Here is a 20,080-nt window from a genome sequence, read left to right on the forward strand (position 1 = left end):
ATCCGGGGAAACAGGAGGGGAATTTGTCGTTGACAAGAGGCGAAAATTTTGATCGTGTCATGTCTTGAGTATGGCACTGCAAGCCAGGATGAATCCAACACCAAGTGCAGGATGACCATTGTGGGAGATGTGTAAGTCCTGGGCCTTTCAATGGGAGCAATCAAGAATCTTGCGTCCTCATTCACTCGTGCTGCCAACGCTTGCAAAGCTCTGTCTCTGCCCAAACGGCGCTCCAGGAGCGGCCAGCCCGCCACCGACCGCGGATCCTGCCCCAGCTGCCGACAACCCCGTGACAGGAGGTGTTGGGGTTGCAGCGACAACGGCGGGGGGAGGCGCATGCTTATCCCACAGTCGTTTAATCTCGCGAAGCCTGTTGCGCCATGGCGAGACGTACTCCCCCGCTTCACGGGCAGACCAGACTTGGCAGAACACCGAGGCGTTGAGCGCAAGCATACGAACGTAAGCGGGTAAACCACGACCGGAGATAATTTTGGTTTCCGAGGCAGGCGAAATCTCTGGGAATCCAGGACGGGTGAGTACTTGGACTTTGTAGTAAGCGTCGAGGTGTCGGCGTTGGTGATGTGAGTAGTGTTGATTTGGATGGACTGACTGATCGACAGGCTCAGATTGCGGCGGCGGGATGAGTGTGGGATGCGATTCTGGAGTAATGACAATGTACACATAGTTGAACTGTGAGGGGAACATGTCGAAATGGAACGGGTTTCCTGAGTTGTTGAAGACGATGTTGATGAAGTCATTGCCAATGTGCCGTTTTTTGTTGATGCAGAGGGGATCCATTTCGAGATTGGTTGGCATCAATGTAAGAACGTGGAAGATGATCTCAACTGCTCGATCACGCCAGCAGATGGCGAACTCGCCGTCCATGTCCATGGAAGTGTCCAGGCCTTGCGTGTTGAACTTCGCGTCTTTCAAGCGCATAGCTTTGTTTTCTCCCAGGGCAAGAACAAATGATGTGTAATCACCGGTACCCATGACGTTGGCGAGTACTTCTTGTTCTGTTGTTTGTCCTTCTCCGATAAATATGACGCCGACTTTGTGGCCGTCGACGGTTGGAGAGCGATCGAGAGCTGCGATGGAGCGCTGCGTGGCAGCATCGTCAGGTAATTGAATCCATGGGTTCTTTTCTCCGGCATTCGGGTCGAGGAGCGTGATCGGCGCGAAAAACCCTTGGAAGATGTCTTCCGGAAGGACTCCAACATAGGATGAAGTGTAGAACGCTTCAGCAGCCAAGCCAGTGAGCAATGGCACCTGATGCATGGGCGTCGGGGCAAGGGACGGGCGGTAGATGCCATAGCTGGTGTAGGACTGCTCAAGTCAGCATGCTGATCGAAAAGTCGACGGGGAAACTTACTGGTCTGCGTTTGATCATCTGAGTGACACCAGTTCGAGCCGCAGTCTCAAATGTCAGCAGCATCTCTTTGCCAATCACCCAGGACATTTTGGAAACTGGGCCATCTGCCTCCGAAGAAAATTGTTCCGTGTACTTGGTCTCGTCACGATCAGTGTGCGCACGGCTATGCAACATGTCGATTGTGATCTGAGCTTGCTCTTCCAAAGTCTCGCGGCCGAAGCGATCGGTATGGACCAGTCTCCTTACGATCCACGGGACAAACTGTTTCCGATCCTCGAGTTTCATGGCCATGAACCAGAAGGTAATGACGTGGTAAGCCAGAGCATGAACGTATTGGGAGAGGTCGTCAACTTGGGCCCGGGTATCTGATAGGCGATCTCTCTTAGAGCTCTGCTGTTCAGACATTTTTGAATCTCGAAGATCGCGAGACGGCCCACTGTGTCTCAATGCACCACCGCTCAACCGAGCAGATGCAAGCTGACCTTTCTCCGCCTGATCACGAACGTAGTCCAGGTAGCGGAAGCATACACCAAACACCATCTTGAACTCGTCATCTCTGAAGTTGACGTACAGGTCTGGCAATCGGACGAGGTGGGTCAAAAACTCCAGAATGTGAATGGCGATCTGTGGCTGGGTGATGATTTGAGACATCCTTTGGACAAAGTTCTGAAGATGCTTTGTTGTCGACTCTGGTATTTCGTGACAGCAGACTGTAAGAGCATGGATGCACCACTTAGATGTTCTCTCCCACGTGCCCATGCCGAGCAAGAAGGACTTGACCAATTCGTCTTGCTCGCTCTTTTCAAAGTTTTTGTGGTAGCTGAGCAGTATGGTCAAAATGTGGAAATAGCACACTGCAACATCCGCCCTTTTGAGGGAGGTGTAGGACGGCGGTTCCGGGACTGAGTTGTTGCGAATCTGCTCACAGATTACATTGCGCAACATCTTCATCGCAGGAACGCTATTCCTCCACGCAGTATGATTGCAGAGTTGCGGCCCAATATGGACAAGAAGATAGCTCAGAACCTCCCAGTCGGTGCAGTTTTGGAAAAGCTTGATGACTGTCTCAATCCAAAGACCAATGTCGAACACCGCACGCGTGGTTGGGACCAAAGGCAACTTCAGCTCAGACTCGGTCCCGTTGCTCTGTGGTTCTTTCTCCTCATCGTGTTGGACCACTGCTGGCTCCAAGTGCGTGAACAAAACCAGACTCGAACTTGATGGGGGGTCTTCTGGAAGTCCTGGTTGACCGGCGCCATACATCCACAAAGGTTGCACCGGCCTTGGCTTTGCCATACCGCTGGAGACTCGAGAAGGCACTCGAGAGTTGGGGCCCGTAGACACACCCGGCACACCCTTACCGCTAGCAACAGATCCACGATCGCGAGATGGAGCACGTTCTTCGACACTTGTTGGGCTGATGGCTTCCACGGCGGGAGCGGCGACATCCTCTTTCTGCGCCGCGGCAGCTGTGTCCGCCGTGCGACACAACACGGCCGCCATACTCTCACCTTCCGCCGCAAGACTGATCCGCAGTCCATGGTCAGCGTCACTCCGGAGACGGGACAGGAATTTGACGGCAGTGATCCGTGCATCCATGTCGCATTTGTCAGTGGCTGCGACCCAGATGATGAGCTCATATGCTTTGTTCGTTTTCCAAACCGAAGTTCGAAAGTTCCTAATGAAGATGCGAACAAGGGCTTTCGTGAGGACATTGCTCGGGGACATTGGATTCTCCGCAAGTATCCAATCCTCCTTGGATTTCTCGGGCAAGCTCCCGATGAACTCCCACAAGTAGACCTGGAAGATGTCCATGGAGTACTCGACTAATTCTTCCGACCCTTCCGAAATCACCTTGACTGCGGCATCGGTGAGGACTTCAAGAACAGCCGGATGGGTCTCTTCGTTGATGTGGTCGATGACCAATTTGGCGCATTCAACCTGCACCTCAGTTGGAAGGACAGCGGCCACGTAGTCATATGCTTCCACTATAGCGCGTATGCTGTAGATACGAAGCACTGAAGACCGCTGTTTATCCCTAAAGAATGGGCCAAGCAAGTGTTCCCAGGTGTCCTTCCACGACGGATTTGGCGGCTGTAAGAGGCGTTCATCTCGGTGGAAATCAATGACCCCCTTTGCAACGTCGTCCGGAAGCTTTCCGCCAAGTCGAACAAGGAGAGCCATAGTCTCCAGTCTCTGAAAAATATCCAGTTGATCACGGATTTCGTAAAGCCGAAGCAGGATGCCGCGCAAGGGAACTGATGGATGAAGGTTTTCGCTCTCCTCGCTGTCGACTGATTGGGGGAAGCTGTGATGTTCAATGCCGTCGAAATCGCGTACGTCATGATCCGGAACCTCGAACGAGCATTTGAGAATGATCTCGAGGAATATGGTCCAATCATACTCATCAAAGAGTTGGCGTTTGTACTTGTTCTTGTCGCTTGCGGTGAGCAATTTCCATATAATGATGAGGACATCAGCATCTAGATGTAAATTGTCCGTCTTCATCTTGAGCAAGACCCGCTCATCTTCAGTCTTGAATTCGTTGCCCTGCCGATGGCCGTTTTCATCGGTGATAAGCTCACTCAGGGCCGGCAAAAATAGCGACAACTGCAGCTCGGCAAGATGCTCAGCCCTCTCGCTGAAGAGCAAATCATCAAGCACCTTCACGGCCCCTCGCACAACGTTGGTGCGTTGTTTGGGCGAGCTCAACTTTCCATACAAAATGTTGAGAAAGTCGAAGACCGCCGCCGGAGCAACGTGTGAGCCATATAGGTTGACAATGACTCTTTCGGCAAGATCTCGCAAATCACCCAGTTGAAGCAGCCGGTTGCATACGGAACAGAGAAGCTCCAAGCAGGGCTGGAGATGCTTCTGCGGGATGTCCTTGTATGTGATGAGAGTATCAATGACCACAATGCCGTTTCTGAGGTCGGGCTTCCTTGTGGTACGCCGTGAGATGAACAGCACCTTTTCCAAAAGATCTTCGATATGCCTGTCGGACAGGAGCTTCGCATTGAATTTAATCAAGTCAATCAATAGTCGGAAGACTTCTTCCAACTGGACATCCTCAGCGAGAGCGACATCAGCTTTGGCATTCCGATGGGTATCTCTTGCTGTCCGCGCCACGGCGAAGCACTTGTCCAACAGTCGGCAGAGTACGGGGGTAACTTTTGTCTCCAAGGCATCGATATTGCGACCTCCGCTTGTCAGGGAGTTCAAGAGCTGTAGCCTCATGCCCGCTATTTGTTCATGTTCGCTCGTCGCTATGAGGGAGAAGAAGTTGCTTCTCTCGGCGGACGACAGGGTCGGAAGCTTGACCAAAGAGTACAAGAGCCGATATGCTGCTTGAGCAGCATCCGGGTTCTCTGACCTAAGCAAAGACTCTTGCGCGAGAATCCATATACCCCAGACACCTTTTATCGCATATTGATCGAGGATGGGACAAAGCCTGTGCGCCGCATCTATGCGTTGAAGGAGGGGTGCTCTGGGGCTAAGCTCTTCGATGTATTGAGAGAGTTCCGGGGGGCCTCCCATGACCGGAGGGATTGTAATTCCAGAAGCGTCGAAATGGCTTGGTCGCGAGCGTACGACGTGCCGACCCGGCGTAGGTTCCGTACCGTCGGCGGAAGCTGGCTCGAGATGTCGGGGAAGGAATGAGACACTAGGTCGCCTTGCGAATATGCCTTGGACGGGAGCTCCGCTGGTCACCGACGAGGGGATGTCTGTTGTCGATTGGCGATTGCGGCCGATGAGATCCTTGAACAGGTTGGAAATGGAGCTCGCAGACGCCTGGTTGCGGATGGGTGTCTCGGGAGACTTTGGAGGCTGAGGCAGAGCCTCGGGCGGCGGAGACGGAGACGACATGGCGGCGGGCACAGGAGCTGAAGGAAGGAGCTGGTCTGAGGCCATGGTTAGTGGGAATTCGAGCGATGGGTATGGCGGAGGCGAGCGTACAGCCAAGGGTCGCTCTCGAGTTGGATCAAGCAAGACTCAGTCAGCCTGAAGCATGAGAGAGCCTGCCCAGCCCAGTGTCCCGACAGCAGGCCCGTACCAGCAAAGGGCGAAGGTACGAGGGCGCACCCTCAGGATTGCTCGAGCTGACGTCCAGGAGTTGGCAGGTGCGGGTCGCGACAGGGCCGTGTTGGAGATGTTGTTGGAGAGGTCGAGTCCGGGGCGGCAGAAAAGTCCATGAGGGCGATCGGCGGCATGCGGACCAGGCGGCGAAGTCAGACGGGAGCCCAAGCCCTCGGCCCAACAGCGAGAAGAAGCGAGGGAGAGGGGCAACGGCGAGGTTGGAGAGGGAGGAGAGGCCAGGTACGCAGCGAAGGAAAGACAGAATGGAGAATCAAAGGCGCAAGTTAGACAAACCGACCCGAGTGACTTGCAAGTTCCAACTACTACTGACGGCATCGACAGCCACCGTGGGGTAAGCGGACACTAAACCCAAAGCTCGCTAGTTCCACCGCCGGGCTTGCAAGGCCTCCCTCGTCGCTCTATTTACATGCACTCGACGCGTCTTAGCCCTCCTCTACACCATGGCTGTCTCTGGGCGCATCCGTCGTCCTCGTCCACCAAAAGCCATGTATTCCATAAATGCTCCGTCCAGCTGACGAGCAGCTTTGAGACACCCATCCAACGCCCGCCGCGCCATCATCCCATGTCTCTCCATTTCCCCGCAATGGCTCCTGACCCCCCTCCTCTCAGACCATCACCTGAATCGCGCACAGTGGATTTGCGTGATGTCCAGGGAATGGCCCCTCGGTAATATCCACGCCCAGCTCTACCTTCATTCCGGGCATTACTCCCAAAGGCAGCACAATGTCGGCTTCGAGCTGCTGGACCGCGTGTGGTTCCAGCGTGATCAATTTCGCCCAGTGCAGCAGCTCCTTGCGAATTTCGCTTTTGATCATCTCCAGCGGGTCAACGCCGTCATCATGCCACACGTTGACCTCGGGAAAGAGCTGAAATTCGTAGTTTGTCGCACTCGTATTCTTCAACGTCACGCTCAGCTGGACGCGCTTCCCGCGGCCCACGCAGTAGAGTGGCACCGCGGAAAAGGTGGCCTGGAGGTGCCGGCCGTGTGCATCCAGGACCAAATGATATTCATCTCCAGCGGGCAGGGCTAAGCGCTCGGAGCCGGGTATCGAAAACTGGATGTCCAGAATGCCCATGACAGCTCCAACGTCTTGAGGTGTTAGACTAAGAGCCTGGCAATTCACTTGGCCGGCACGGCCGGCACGGTCGCGCCAGTTGCAGTGAAGACACTCGAGAAGCTTTTGTCGGTACCAAAAGCACATCTTGTCTTCGCGCGAAATCTGTTGGACATCGGTGAGGACAAACTGGCGATCTTGAGCCGCTGGGATCGCTTCGTTCGCGTAATCCAAGAAAATCCGAGGAAGCAAGACTGCCATACTGCTAGTCTGGCCAGGCTCAAGAAAGTCAGAACGAGCAGTGAGTTCAAGGGCTTGATTCTCGGCCGAGGCACCATCGCTGTACCAGGCGTCGACCGAAAGCTCCCGGTCGGAAGCGTTGGTGTAATCGAATAGAAGCACGAAGTGGCTGTCGAGGTCCGCACTTGGATATTTTGCCCCGATGATCTCGCTTGCTGCCTTGCCTGGAAGAATCGAAAAGTTCGATGTCGTGATGGAAGGCTGCACGGTGACGGAGATATCTTGTGACGCTCTACTTGTAATGTAGAATCGCTCAATTTCTGGGGGTGGATTGGTCGCGGCATACTCGACGCTTATCGTGCCTTTGGTGAGACCTTGTACACCGTACACGTCGACTGAAAAGGCCATTATGCCGTTCGGCACAAGCTCAGCGGATGGGCGAAAGTCTTGCGACTTCCACTCAGCCTGGGCAATGTCCAGTCCAAGCTCGTATATTTTCGAAGGAACATTGCTTGCTCTCCTCAGTCCTTTCAAAGCGTCGGCAATGTCATTACGTGAATGAAATTGCAGCACATGAGCAAGACAGGATGGGTCCTTTTCGCTATGAGCGAGCGTGGCCTCGAATTTCTTCGTCTCTCCCTCTAAAAGAGCCAGCGTGTTTTGGACCAGGTCGGTCTTCATGAGCAGTGTTGGCTGTCTTGGAACGACCGAAACAGATGGCATGAGCGGCTCACCGCTGGGCTGCAGCTTCACTGTGGAGGCAGTCCCAGGGCGAGAGGATTCATCTGACTTGGGATACTTTACAGCATCATGGCCTGTTTGTTTCATCTTTTCGAGCTCTTCCGGTGCGACGCCACTGACTGATACCTCAAAGTCATGCTCGCGGCAGTCTTCCAGCTTGATCCGCACTCTTGTCAGATTGTGTATGTCTGAAATGTCGGCAACCACTGGAACTCTCAAAGGCTGAACGGCTGATCCCGGGACGTCGTATTTGAGGTTTGGCAGGCAGTATATTTCGACCCCCCTGTCTGACACAAGCTTGATCGAATTGACGGTCAGAGAGAAAGCAAAAGGGTTGCGGAGGGTAATGATGAATTCAGCAGGCTCCCCAGCAACGAGCGGCACGATTACTGCACCCTTCGACTGGTTCCCAAAGGCTTGATGTTCGAATCTGGCGCTGCCCCTCTGATTTGGATCATCTCCGTCTAGGTTCTTGCGCAAGTGAAGATCTCGCTCTGCGCGCTCGTGGTCGTACTTGACGCTGTGGACGAGATGGTCGTACCAAAAGATGGCTTCAAGCTCTGAAAGATCCTCTCCCATGGTCTTTGCGAAGCCCAGAGTGCGCCTGATGTTCTCTCGGAGGCGCTGCTGGTCGTCTCTCGGCAGAATACATCGAAATCCAGGATCGTTCTCTTCTAGAGGCTCCTGGGGAGCTGTAATGTAGAGAAATGCAGACGAGAAGTCGACGACACCTTTCAAGTCTCCCATGGCTTCGCAAACTTTGATGCATCGTCGCAGAACTTCGGCCTTCAACACCAAGCTTCCATAGGTACGGAATTCATCTTGCCTCTTGATGTGAGGGTCTATTCTCCTTCGCGGAGGAACGCCGTAGTCGCGGATAAATTGTTCAAGGAAGATGAACACCGTTTCGCCATGCTTCTTGTCGCCAGGAGGGACGATTCCTCCAGAGAGCATACCAGCTGCAGGATGGATACCCAACTCTGCAGCACCGAGCTTACGAGCTTGAAGCAGTGCAGGAACCAAGATGTCCATGAGAAGGGTGACGACAAAAGCCCTCTTTCTGGATAGTCCCAGCCTGGCCAGGCAGCCCGCAGCTTCAGAATAAACAGTTGCGCGCTCGGCATCTGTCACTGCATTCGACTGGTTGACCTCTTCGATGGCCTCCGACAGGATGTTTGAAATGTGCACAACCTTTTCTGAACTTCCTTTAAGGGGACGCAGCGAACTGCTGTCTTCGCTCCCTTCCAGTAGAGACATGAAATCTTCTGATGTTGGCACTTCTGTCTTGCCTATTCTTTCAATCGTTGTCAAGAGTTTTGCGGTGCGGATTTTATTCTCCGAGTCGATAAGGGCTAGCAACTGTGCTGAGTCGGCTTTGAAAGACAACTTGTAAAAGCTTGTAACGCGCGACGTAAGATCTGGCGTCCACTCAATGATGCTTGATATGTTGCCTGCCACAGCCACCCCCTTTGTGCTTGGTGTGCAAGACGTGGGTATCTGTTCGAATATAGCGTCAGATGATTTCTGGCCAAATTGGCGAAGTGTTTGCCATACCTCAAATTCTTGGCCCTGTCCGATGAGGACTAGACTACAGATGACCATTTGCTCCAGCGTCTTCGCCATGACTAGATGATCATTGATTGACTCGGCTCTGAGATGGACCTCGTGCGACCTTTTTAATGCTTCGAGAACGTGCCCTGCCATCAGGCAGACTTGAGCATCAACCATGTCATGGCGGCATGCGTTGCTCAGCCGAGCTCTTTCCTCCATGCTTCCAGACCCAAAACCTTGAATGGAGAATCGCTGTAACGCGCGAGGCCTGGAAATGGACTCCATTGTTGGAGTGGTCTCTCCAGATCTTCCACCGGAGGGCTCTTCAGCTGGCGAAAGTCCTTCCGGTGGACTAGGTCGTTGCGTTTCATTTGGCAAAGTCAAGCGCAGCGGCACCGGGGACGCGCGGTTTACCGAGTCCCTGTTCAGCTGTGCCGGAGAGACTGAACGAGAGCCCGGACTGTCGGGAGTACCAATACCAAAGGATGATTGACGCCGAACAAGCGAGAAAGGAGATTTGGGTGGTTGCTGAGGGACGTTGGCGCTGGAGATGGTAATCTCTGGTAGTGCTTGAAGGGATTTTGCGAGTGTTGTCATTTCGGCGAGAAGTAGCGAAGACAAGTCGCACATGACCGTCTTCATTGTTGTTTTCTTCGATTCCGAGAGCGGAGGAACCAAGATTGTCTCCTCGGGGCACCAAGATGGCAAGGAAGGGAGCACGCTATCAAACAAAAGAAGACTGTGCACCAGTGCTCTTGAGTACTGCTCTCGAAGGACATCGACGGCTTCATTCAATTCCTCTCTTTTCAATGCCACGTTGGTGCTGTCTACCACAGCGCCTGACGAGCCTTCCTTCTCCAGGGTTTGATATTCTTGACCGTCAGCAATACCTAGAATCATGAGCGGCTCCCTGTACAGCTCAAAAGGAGACAGAGCAAGATAAGAAGGTGGAGGCATAGACGCTGTGAAATGATAGAGAAGCATGCCATGTGGATTGCGTAGCGGAGAGAAGGTTGCTTTTGGTCGCACCATTAGTATCGTCATCTTGCAATACATGTTTCTTTCTGAGTGGCAGGGACGGCCTACTTCTATCCGGCCGCGGGTCCGGGCTTATGTCTCCCAGGCGTATGGCATGCTCCGGTTGTAGACGTTCAACAAAAGAGGTAAATCTTGAGCGCTTGATCTTGCCCGCAGGCACCACCAAGACCCTGATGCGGGCCGGGGCGATGGGAGAGAATGGATCAACGGCCATGGTGACATCTGGTATGTGTCGTGACGCTCAAGCAGGGACAATGAGAGGAACAGTCCGGTGGTAGGTCGGGCCGGTCACGGGTGGGCGAGATACATGAGAGCGAATGTGCTCTGACAGATCGCTTGGCTCTCCAGCATAGGCGAAATCGGGAGGATGCAGGGTAGAGGCCAAAGGGGTAGAGTTTGATGCGATGAGAGCCCCCTGCTGCTGTAGGATCCAGTAGCGCCACGGGGCATCCAGAGGCGGTGAGGTGGCGGAAGTTCGTTGACGCGGCGGGTTTCGGGGGTTTGCGGGCCGACAGACACGCGGGCGGGCAAGGAACAGCCAGGAAGGATCCCAGGCACCCAGGCACCCAGGTAGCCTATGGGTCGCGGTTTGGAGCCAAAAGTCGTGGCGTAAACAACCGCGCCCGCGTGCCACTCGCATGGGCCACGACCTTTGGAGATCGACTTGAGACATGACTCGCTGCGCTTTGCACTCGACGTCCGGCCATCAACACTCACCCAACAACACCCCTCTCCTCCATCCCTTCTACCGCACCTGATCAGTCCATCTTTGGCTCCTTATATCTTCCGTGCCATCCGCCGCCCTAAGTCTCCTTTCGTCGTTGAAACTCATCCGCTCATCAATCTTCTTCAACGACCTGGCCTTTGCTTCCCTCGGACGCATACATTATCGGATGCGCGCTGTCATTCAGTACCTTGTACATACGCAGCTTCTTGGACCGATTCACCTTGGACGCCACTGGGCGCTTGCCATCTCTCTTGGGGGGAAATCTTGCTCCGGCCTCGCGCCATCGCCACCACTTTTGCCCGTTGACTCTGAAAAGTCGCCACCATGGCCGGTGTCAACTATGCTCGCATGCGCGAGCTGACTTTGCAGGAAGGTCAAGATGATACCGTCACGGTCAACACACGTGCCTTGATCGACAAAGTCCTCGCCCGCTACTCTGCCGAATTCACGACACTCAGGGAACTCGTGCAAAATGCCGCGGACGCTGGCGCGTCCAAGGTGACTATCAAGTTCGAAACAGATCCATCAACAAAGGTGCCTTTCCCAAGCGATCAGGAGCCGGGCACAGTCCTACGCCACGTGATTAAGCATCACAACTTGAGGAGCATGGATGTGTCCAACAACGGCAAGCCCTTTACTGATCCGGACTGGGCCCGCTTGCGATGCATTGCCGAAGGAAATCCTGACGAGACCAAGGTCGGGGCATTCGGTGTAGGGTTTTACTCTGTTTTCAGCGAGTGCGATGAGCCTTTTGTCATTTCGGGCAACAAGACCATGGCATTCTTCTGGAAAGGAAACACGCTGGCCGTGCGTTCATCATCTCTGCCTGCTGATCAAGCCTCTTCCTCTACTCGTTTCATACTGGACTACCGCAAATCATCCGAGAAGGAAGGGGAATTTACTCCATCGGGAATACCTGACCTTTTCGAACTCTCCAAATTTTTGACGACGAGTCTTACCTTCCTTGCTCTTGAATCAATAGAGCTTCATGTTGATAGCTTCAAGATATTAGAGCTCACCAAAACCATTTCCACAGCTGTTGCTGCGGCTATCCCGTCTCATATTACAACGACCTCTCAGAACGGCATTATGAAGATCCGCCAGGTCACGCATCAAACGGCAAACATTCGAGCAGACTGGAGCAACGCCGTTGCATGGGATAAGAGCGAGCCAACTCAAGAGACTGCTGTGCAAGAACCGCCACCCAGCATTCCTTCGATCAAAGGCTTCTTCGCCAAGTTCAATATTGGTACAGCTAGCAAGAGGGAACAGGAACAACGGGCTGCAAGAGAGATTGCGGCCGCAAAGCAACGTGCGATTGCTGAAGACGTGGCCGGGCGGTCGCAGGCGACGATCTCCCTCAACATCAACTCCGTCAACATCGCAACAAAGGTTCCACCAACTCTCTCCCGGGAGCTCCTTCGTGCCACCAAGAAGCCTCCACCGCAGCAGACTTCGCTGTCGATCCTCACTACTCCCCACACCCACTTGGAACATTTACTGTCCAATGCCGAAGGACTTACCGTCGACCGTGCAGCAGACTTGTTCGCGTCTGCGTTACCCATGAAACACGGGCGCGTTTTCATCGGCTTTCCAACTGGACAAACCACCGGCTATCAGTGTCATATCTTTGCCCCATCGCTAATACCCACTGTCGAGCGCGAAAGTATCGACCTCTCAAACAGACATGTGTCGATCTGGAATGAGAGCATGCTGGAAATCGCGGGCATTGCATGCCGCATGGCGTTTGATAAAGGGATGAGTACAGTCAAGGAGAAAATGGACGAGGTGCTGAAAGCCGAGGGCGTCAAAAGGCCCACCGACGCCCATGTTACCAAAACAATCCCAGATACTGTCCACGTCCTAGCGCAATGGACTGCGAAAGAAGCAACGCCCTCTGCCCTTGTCGGCAAGTGTGTCGAAGAAGGATTCTGGAAAGCGTCAAACAGGGCAGAAATTATGTCCACGCTCGGGGTCCTTCCTTGCCAGGAAGTGCGCGTGTCCGTCATGAAGCTCAACTTTTTGCGCGACCTCGCAATGATTCCAGAGGAGCTGATAGAACAGAGCTGGGCATTCATCGAAAAGCTCGCCAATCGCCGCATCATCCAGTATCTCACGGTTGAAGATATTGTCCAGAGATTGGAGAACAAGCCTCTGGACGAAGAAGAGATGCGGGAATTCCTCAAATTCACGGCGCGCATGTCCAACTCGGAAGTCATCGATGCGAGCGACCTGAAAAAATTGTTCAATGCCGCAGTTTTGTCCACCGAACAGTCAATAATTGCACTCGGAAGCATCAGCTACTATCTCGTCCCCTCGAAGTATCCACCTGAGCTCCCGTATCCGATTACGGTAATGCCTCTTCGGTACACTAAAGATTTCAGCCGTGCAGAATTGGAAGGCTTTGGATGGAACGAACTCCCTGTCGAGGAGTGGGTTCGTTTCCTTCTTGACTTCAACCAACGGACGGGTCCTAAATCGATCACCAAAGACTCTGAATTCGCCACCCAGGTTCTCAAAGTCATCTCAAAGCAGTGGGATCAGATGAGGACCAACCAGAGGAACGAGGTAATTGCGATGCTCCAACCACATGCCGTCATGCCGACGAAGAACGGCATGCAAAAGCCTCAGCAAACCTATCACCCAAATGTCAAGCTTTTCGAGGATCTTCCCAACTTGATTGTCCCTGGCCTCAAACCAAGATTCCTCGAAGCTCTGGGTCTTCGCCAAACCATTGATCTCGATTATGTCTTCACTCGCCTATTGGCAGGACCAAATACATCGTCCTCAGATTCCAAGCCGAGATGGAGCCATATGGATTTGATAGAATATTTGACCCAAGTGCGCGATTCAATTCCCCAAAAGGACCGCGCAACCCTGGCTGAGAAGCAAATCTGGCCTGTCGAGGACTATCCTGGCTTCCGGGGCGATGCCTCCAAACTTTATCAGCTCCAGAAGCTCCATGAGCCTGTCAAGGAGAATAAAGAATTGGGATTGCCCGTAATCAAATGGAAATCCAACGTGGAATATCGCTCTTTTGACCCAAAGGCAAGATTTCTCAAGGATCTGGGCATGCGTGGATTGCCCACTTGGATTGAACTCGTCGAGATGATGACTCAATCTGTGAAGGAAAAGGACGCTGCTCACTATGAAACTATCCTCAAGCACTTTGTGGCCAATCGTCAACAATGGCCGAGCTCGACTATTGAGGTCCTGGCCGAGAAGAGGATCTTGCCCGTGGAGAGCAAGCCCTTTCCGTTTCTTGTTCGGTCTATCGACTGTGTGACCAACAACCAGGCCTCTATTTTCGGTTACAACATTCTCCGAAGAGATCTTCAGCCATTTTCCAGTCTACTAGGCGTTCGCCGTGATCCACCCGTCGAAGTTTGTGCGAATTACATCATCAACACTCCACCAGGGAATCAAATAGAAGCTGCAGTATTTTTCGGATACATGGCTGGAAGGGTTGCCGACATCCAGAGCTCACGTCTCGTTGCGCAGGAGCTCGGCAGCGCTCCCATTGTGCCTATGGAGAGTCCTGGCGCGAAGAAAGTTCGTTACATTGCACCTCAGTCGTGCTTCGTAGGCAAGAGCAAGGAATTTGGGAACATATTGAACTTTGTGGACTTTGGAAGCATTTCGAATGCGTTCCTTCGAACTGTCGGAGCCAAGGATCATCCGAGTATTTTGGAGCTTGCCCGCATGGTGATTGAGAATCCCTCCAGGGTTTTACAGGAGCTTCAAGCATCAAAATACTTGGACCTCCTGAGGCAATTTGCTGTTGACGAAAAGGAGCTCAGGTCTGACAAGGTCGTTTGGAATGCTTTCAGGTCGAAACCTGTACTTCTGGCGCTAAAGGATGAGGTACATGGGGCCAAGGCACCCGAGGAAAAGGAGAAGGATCTTCTCGGAGACGACAGCGACGACGATGACGAATCCGCAGCCCAACAGGTCATGGTCAGCGCTGCAGCATCCCAAATTGCCATTCGCGACAACGTCCAGTACTACGCCGTCTTCAGAGGCTCGATTCTGATTGCGCCAGAGGACGATGTCATAGAGCAATTTTACATGCGGCTCGGGGCTGAAAAGCTAAGCGTCCGCGTACAGGTCGAGAAGATTGCCGGGAATCCAGTCCACGGTGGCGATCAACAAGCAGCGGCGCTGCAGAAGATGATTGTCGAACGCGTCCCCATTTTCTTGACACAGTACGACAAGAACCAAATTCACCACGACGCTCGTTGGCTTGAGCGCAACTTGGAAGTCAAGGTGGTCTCGCACCTCACTCACAAGCTACAACTTCCAGGACATCGCCCTGTGTCGTTGAAGACGACTGCTGGTCTGCTCCGTCCAAAGTCTCGGTTCGGTTCGGTCACGACTTTATATGTGATGCCTCAATATGACTTTTACGAAGTCAGTCGGGAGCTGGTCCCCCTGCTCTTGGTCCGTCAAAATCCAAAGCATGAGGTATTGATTCTCGAAACCATCCTCAGCAATAGTCTGCGGAGGCTGCGCGACAAAGGGTACGATGTCCAGCGCATTCTCGCCCGGAAAGAGAAGCAAAAGGCTTTGATGGATGCTCGGCTTGCTGAGGAAGAAAAGCAACGTCTCGCACAAGCGCCAGTCGCTGAACCCCCTGCATCTCCGCCCGTCGCTCGGCAGCCCCCACAGATCGAGGCGGCAGCCAATCAGCCTCCACCAAATCCTCGTCCGGCTACACCTGAGCAGAACAAGATGCCAGGAGGATTCGAAACTCCAAGTCCCGAGCGTGAGAAGCACGAAAATGAAATCACCAATCCTCGCAGGCGGAGTAATGACTCAACAGCTTCAGGGCCAGCAGACAAGCTCTTATCAAATCTTCCATCAGGATGGTCCAAGACCATACGAGACGCTTTTAACCGAACCACGGCAGCCGGTGGCCAGCCGAGTAGCCAGGGCAACAATACCGATTCTCGTCCCGAACGTCGTCGCCAGAACCCCAACAGCCTTTCTTCCGACATTCAATCCAACCTCTCTGCAGCAATTGAAAAATGCCGTGCCCACAACTCTGATAGTGTCCAATCATCGGCCAAAACCAAGGAAATCGAAGAAGCAAAGGGCTCTTACTGTGACAGCAGTACAAGCACGGACCTCAGCAGATGGAACGTTACAGCGAACGGCATCACCGTCTTCTTGACCAACCGTCCGCACGACCCCATTCCCATCGCAGATGAAGCGTTCAAGTCTGGCATCGGAACGTTCGCCAACCTGCTGGAGCGCATCGGAGGACTCTTCCGTCTGAGCAACAGCGTCATCAACATTTTCTACGAAGACGCCAGCAGCACCATTGCGTTCAATAAAGGCGGCTCGCTATTCTTCAACTATTTCTACTTCTTCAACCTGCACGCTCGGAACGTTGGAGGAGGTGGCGCGGCTGATGCTACGTTGTATTGGTGGGAGGTGTTTTGCCACGAGATTGCGCACAACTTGAGTGCGGAGCACTCGGCGAAGCACGTCTATTATGAGGGAAGCTTCGTCAAGGCGACTTTCAGGAATGTGGCCAGCTTGATTGGCGAGTCTTGAGTCGAAGGACTGTTGGTGGCCGTATAGAGATTTCCTATTCCCTGCAAATTCATATGGCATGAATACCATTGGCTAGAAAGATTCAACGTCTGGTTGTCCCTGCTGTGTTCGACTTTCAGAATCTGGTTTGTTCAATCATCAACCAGTCTTTACATTTCAAGCCCTCAAGAGCATCCTTATCCGCCGCCATTCGACTGTCAAAACATTTTGATTTTGAGTCTTTTCGATTTCGTAGGCAGCATTGGTGCTCTAGGTTCCTGCTGTCCTAGGTCTGCTAAATCACTGCCCTTTGGTCTTTTCGCACGTCTCTCCAACAGCTTGGACCTCCCGCCAACCCATTGCCGCCACCCATTGCTGACCGAAACAGCCTGGCCGAAGTACGACCGCCCGTAGCACAACGACTAGAGGTCCTTTTGCCCGTCCTTCCAGGACGCAGCCCTCTGCCCTCAATCAGGCACACAACTCTTCCAAGTCAGCAATGGTGCCAAAACAGAACAACTCGCCCCTCAAGCCTTGTGCTCCGTCATGAAAAGGGAGTATCGACGACAAACGAGCAACAGAAACGGCGTGCAAAACGGCAAAAAGGAATGCTTCCACTGAGATTTGAACTCAGGACCTCGGCATCGCTGATGAAGATCAGCTACTAGTGCCGCGCTCTACCAACTGAGCCATAGAAGCGGCTGCAAGCTGATTGCTTGGTGAGAGAAAGCGCTGCAATCCTGAATTATATTCTGCAAGCCTTATCCTGACTGTTTGTTCTGGAAGGCTCATCATCGAATTGCGGTCACCACAGATCAAACACGCTGTCAAGGAACGTGCGTGCGAGCGTGCGTGGATGCAAAGATTTTCTCGTCGGCGACGCCAGGGGTGTGGAGCAAGATCTGCTTGCCATTCTGGGTTTAGCGCCTGCGAGGGGACGGGCCGGCGCCGCGATGGGCAGGGTCTTGGTCGCCTCGTGGGTGACAACAAGCCAGAACAGACACCATTTTCTCGACCAAAATGGCTGCTCTGCACTTGTTTGTTGAACGATATTTCGAGTGGTCTGGTCAAGTTTGCCACGCCTTGACGGCATTGCTGATCGCGTGGAGCCAAAACGCTTGTTGGTCTTTGCGAACCACGTCAACACGGGGCAGCACCCAACGGCATTGGTCTTTACCAGCTCTGTCAAGTTTTTCACCGACTGTGGGGCGAGATCTTTGATGGCGAATCAATACTCGTTGCACCAGAGGAATGTTAAGGCCGCAGAGCCTCGTCACGTCCCCTTTCTGAATGTTCGCTCGCACCAACGCCCTCGCGAGCCTGTCGGATTCTGCCTCGATTATAGTGCGGACATGATTCATCATGCCTTCGAAAATCGATCGATCATTCGAGTCTATAGCGTCGCCGCTCGGACCCGATCATCTCGCGCAAGACCTTTTGGATCCCTCAGAAGTTGGTCGTATTCTATGGGATGAGGCAAAGAGCAAGGTCAAGAGCGAGGAGTTGAAGCAGCTTGATTCCAAGCAAGATGAGACCCCAGAAGCTGTAATCCAGGAACTTCAAGAAGCAAAGAAGCAAGTTGAGCCTTACCACCATGGGACATTCGACAGCATCATTGGGCGATTCAACATATTTTGTGACATGGCGAGCACCCCCATGAGTTTCGCCCCGCAGACGATTCAGATCGTTTGGACTGTCTTCGGATTGCTCATGAAGTTCGTCACGGCCTACAAAGAGCTTCGCGGAGTCATGATCGATGCTGCAGATGCCATTTCGGACGCAATGTTTTTTTGCGGCATTTACATCAGCCAGTGCCGCCAGTGGACCACAACCCAAAACATCACAGAAAAAGTTCGCGGGAGAATTCTCAATGTCTATTGCGAAGTTCTCTGTCTTTCCACCCGAATCATGAAATGGGCCGTCAAAAGCGACCGCTATGGACGACTCGGTTTGATGTGGAAAGTTGTCAAGGATTCTGTCGAGGCGGTATTCTGGAAGACAAGCGAGCTCAGCGCGATCGTGCAAAGTCTGAGAGCACAGCTTGAAGAGCTCCGTCAACTCAATGCAGAGAAGAGCCGCATGTTCGAGGAGAATGCTTTCAGAGCACTCGGAGAGAGAATGAAAGACAACACCGAAAAAATCTCTCAGCTGGCTAGCAATTTTGGCTTGGTAACGAAGCAGAATCAAGCATTTTTCAAGGAACTGGCCGAGAAACAAACGCACCTTCTGGACGTGTACAAGGAGACCGAAGAATTGAGGAGTGAAGAGAGGGAAGAAGACAAGATCAACGAGGAGTACATGGCGAAACTAGAATGGCTGAAGGCTGGAACGACACTGGGAGCCTCACAACCAGACGATCAACGACAAGAGAAAACAACAAACATGAGTTCAGGGACTTGCGAATGGATACTGGCCGAGGAAGATTTTGTTTCGTGGAAAAGAGGTGCGGGTAACAGGATCATCTGGATCTTTGGAAAAGCAGGATCAGGCAAAACGTTTCTGTGCTCCTCGGTCATCACCCATCTGACGGAACAAACAACTCCAAACGACGCAGCGCCCATATTGACGTATTTCTTCTGCAAGATTGATGATTCTCGCAGATCCAAGGGTGAAAATATCATGCTCCACCTGCTCATGCAGCTGTTCGGAGCACTGGGCAGCCTAGACAAAAAGTTCGCAGTCCCCATCCATTCTGGAGATCGCCGTGCCAAGACGAATATCATGCAAATTCTTGCAGAAGAAGCAAAGGACAAGAAACGGGCTGATGAACTTGGTCTTGCTGTTTGTGCGCGTATCTTTCAAAGGATAGCAAAAGAGTTTGACCGCAAGATTTTCATCGTCCTCGACGGCTTGGACGAGTGTACGGACCGACAGAACAGTGGAGTTTTCAATGCCCTGACCCAAAAGATTGGGCAGGAACCGAATGTTCAACTCCTGATAGCAAGCAGAGATGAAAACGACATAAGAGCAGCCTTCATGTCGGAACACACACCTATTCCCCCTTTCTACACCATCGAAGTCAGCGAAACCGCGACAAGAGAAGACATTGCCAGTTACGTGGCTCAAAGCCTCAACAGATATCGTCTGACAGATCCGGAGTGGGCGCATCGAGAAATTCTGGAACGTTCCGAAGGAATATTTCAGTGTGAGTCAAGTTCGGAGCTACCTCTGCGCAAAATTTTAATTCTCTACAGATGCTGCGATGGCACTTCGGATCCTTGAATCAGACCCCGTGACAATGAGTGGAAACCCTGCCGTGGCCATTAAAAGACTTCCCAAGGGATTGAACGAACTCTACGACCAGCGATTATCCCAAATGAATTCAGCATCAAGAAGAAGCCTCAAAATAATGCTTCGCTGGCTAGCATATGCAGAAGGATCTTCTGTCAAACTCATTCCAGTCATCGATGAGATCATCGAGCGCTATCGACATGAAGAAGACGAAATTCTCACAGGACCGGATCTAGAAGATACAGAAGAAGACAAGAGGAAAACTGCGCGACATTTCTGGGAGATTTTATACCCTGAAGTCCGGGACTTCGTCAAGTACAACGACGATAGAATTGTCATCGAAGCGCAGCATAAGTCCATTCTCGACTGGATCCGAACGCCTGTCCAAGATCCTTCGGTGTGCGGGAAATGTGGCCAGGGGCAGGCGGGTGAAGCACCTACTTGGGACGTTTCCCCCCCACGTGGACGATTCATTATGGCCCGTGGTGT

General features: G+C 52.8%; 3 protein-coding genes and 1 non-coding gene across 4 annotated transcripts; 1 reads left to right on the forward strand and 3 right to left on the reverse strand.

Annotated features, from left to right (window-relative positions):
* Positions 1 to 177: 177 nt before the first annotated feature.
* On the reverse strand, positions 178 to 5,284 carry J3D65DRAFT_669796 (uncharacterized protein; the record flags this gene model as incomplete). Its single annotated transcript, XM_066803230.1, has 2 exons — positions 178 to 1,326; positions 1,373 to 5,284. The coding sequence occupies 2 exons, from the start codon at positions 5,282 to 5,284 to the stop codon at positions 178 to 180; spliced, it is 5,061 nt and encodes a 1,686-aa protein (XP_066653142.1).
* Positions 5,285 to 5,746: 462 nt separating this feature from the next.
* J3D65DRAFT_632438 (TRAPP II complex) lies at positions 5,747 to 10,539 on the reverse strand. The gene is made up of 3 exons (XM_066801020.1): positions 10,144 to 10,539; positions 9,061 to 10,073; positions 5,747 to 9,003 (listed from the first exon to the last, which is right to left on the reverse strand). Exons 1-3 carry the CDS (start codon positions 10,307 to 10,309, stop codon positions 6,076 to 6,078), a joined length of 4,107 nt encoding a protein of 1,368 aa, XP_066653143.1. The 5' UTR covers positions 10,310 to 10,539; the 3' UTR covers positions 5,747 to 6,075.
* A 263-nt stretch (positions 10,540 to 10,802) lies between these two features.
* J3D65DRAFT_632440 (uncharacterized protein) lies at positions 10,803 to 16,387 on the forward strand. The gene has a single exon (XM_066801021.1). It carries the CDS (start codon positions 11,147 to 11,149, stop codon positions 16,379 to 16,381), a length of 5,235 nt encoding a protein of 1,744 aa, XP_066653144.1. The 5' UTR covers positions 10,803 to 11,146; the 3' UTR covers positions 16,382 to 16,387.
* Positions 16,388 to 16,969: 582 nt separating this feature from the next.
* On the reverse strand, positions 16,970 to 17,059 carry J3D65DRAFT_t115. Its single transcript has one exon. It is a non-coding gene; the product is annotated as a tRNA-Thr (tRNA).
* Between the last annotated feature and the right edge of the window lie 3,021 nt (positions 17,060 to 20,080).

The sequence above is a fragment of the Phyllosticta citribraziliensis genome (genome assembly GCF_038025025.1).
Source record: "Phyllosticta citribraziliensis strain CPC 17464 chromosome Unknown J3D65scaffold_9, whole genome shotgun sequence".
In the NCBI taxonomy this organism is placed as follows: domain Eukaryota; kingdom Fungi; phylum Ascomycota; class Dothideomycetes; order Botryosphaeriales; family Phyllostictaceae; genus Phyllosticta; species Phyllosticta citribraziliensis.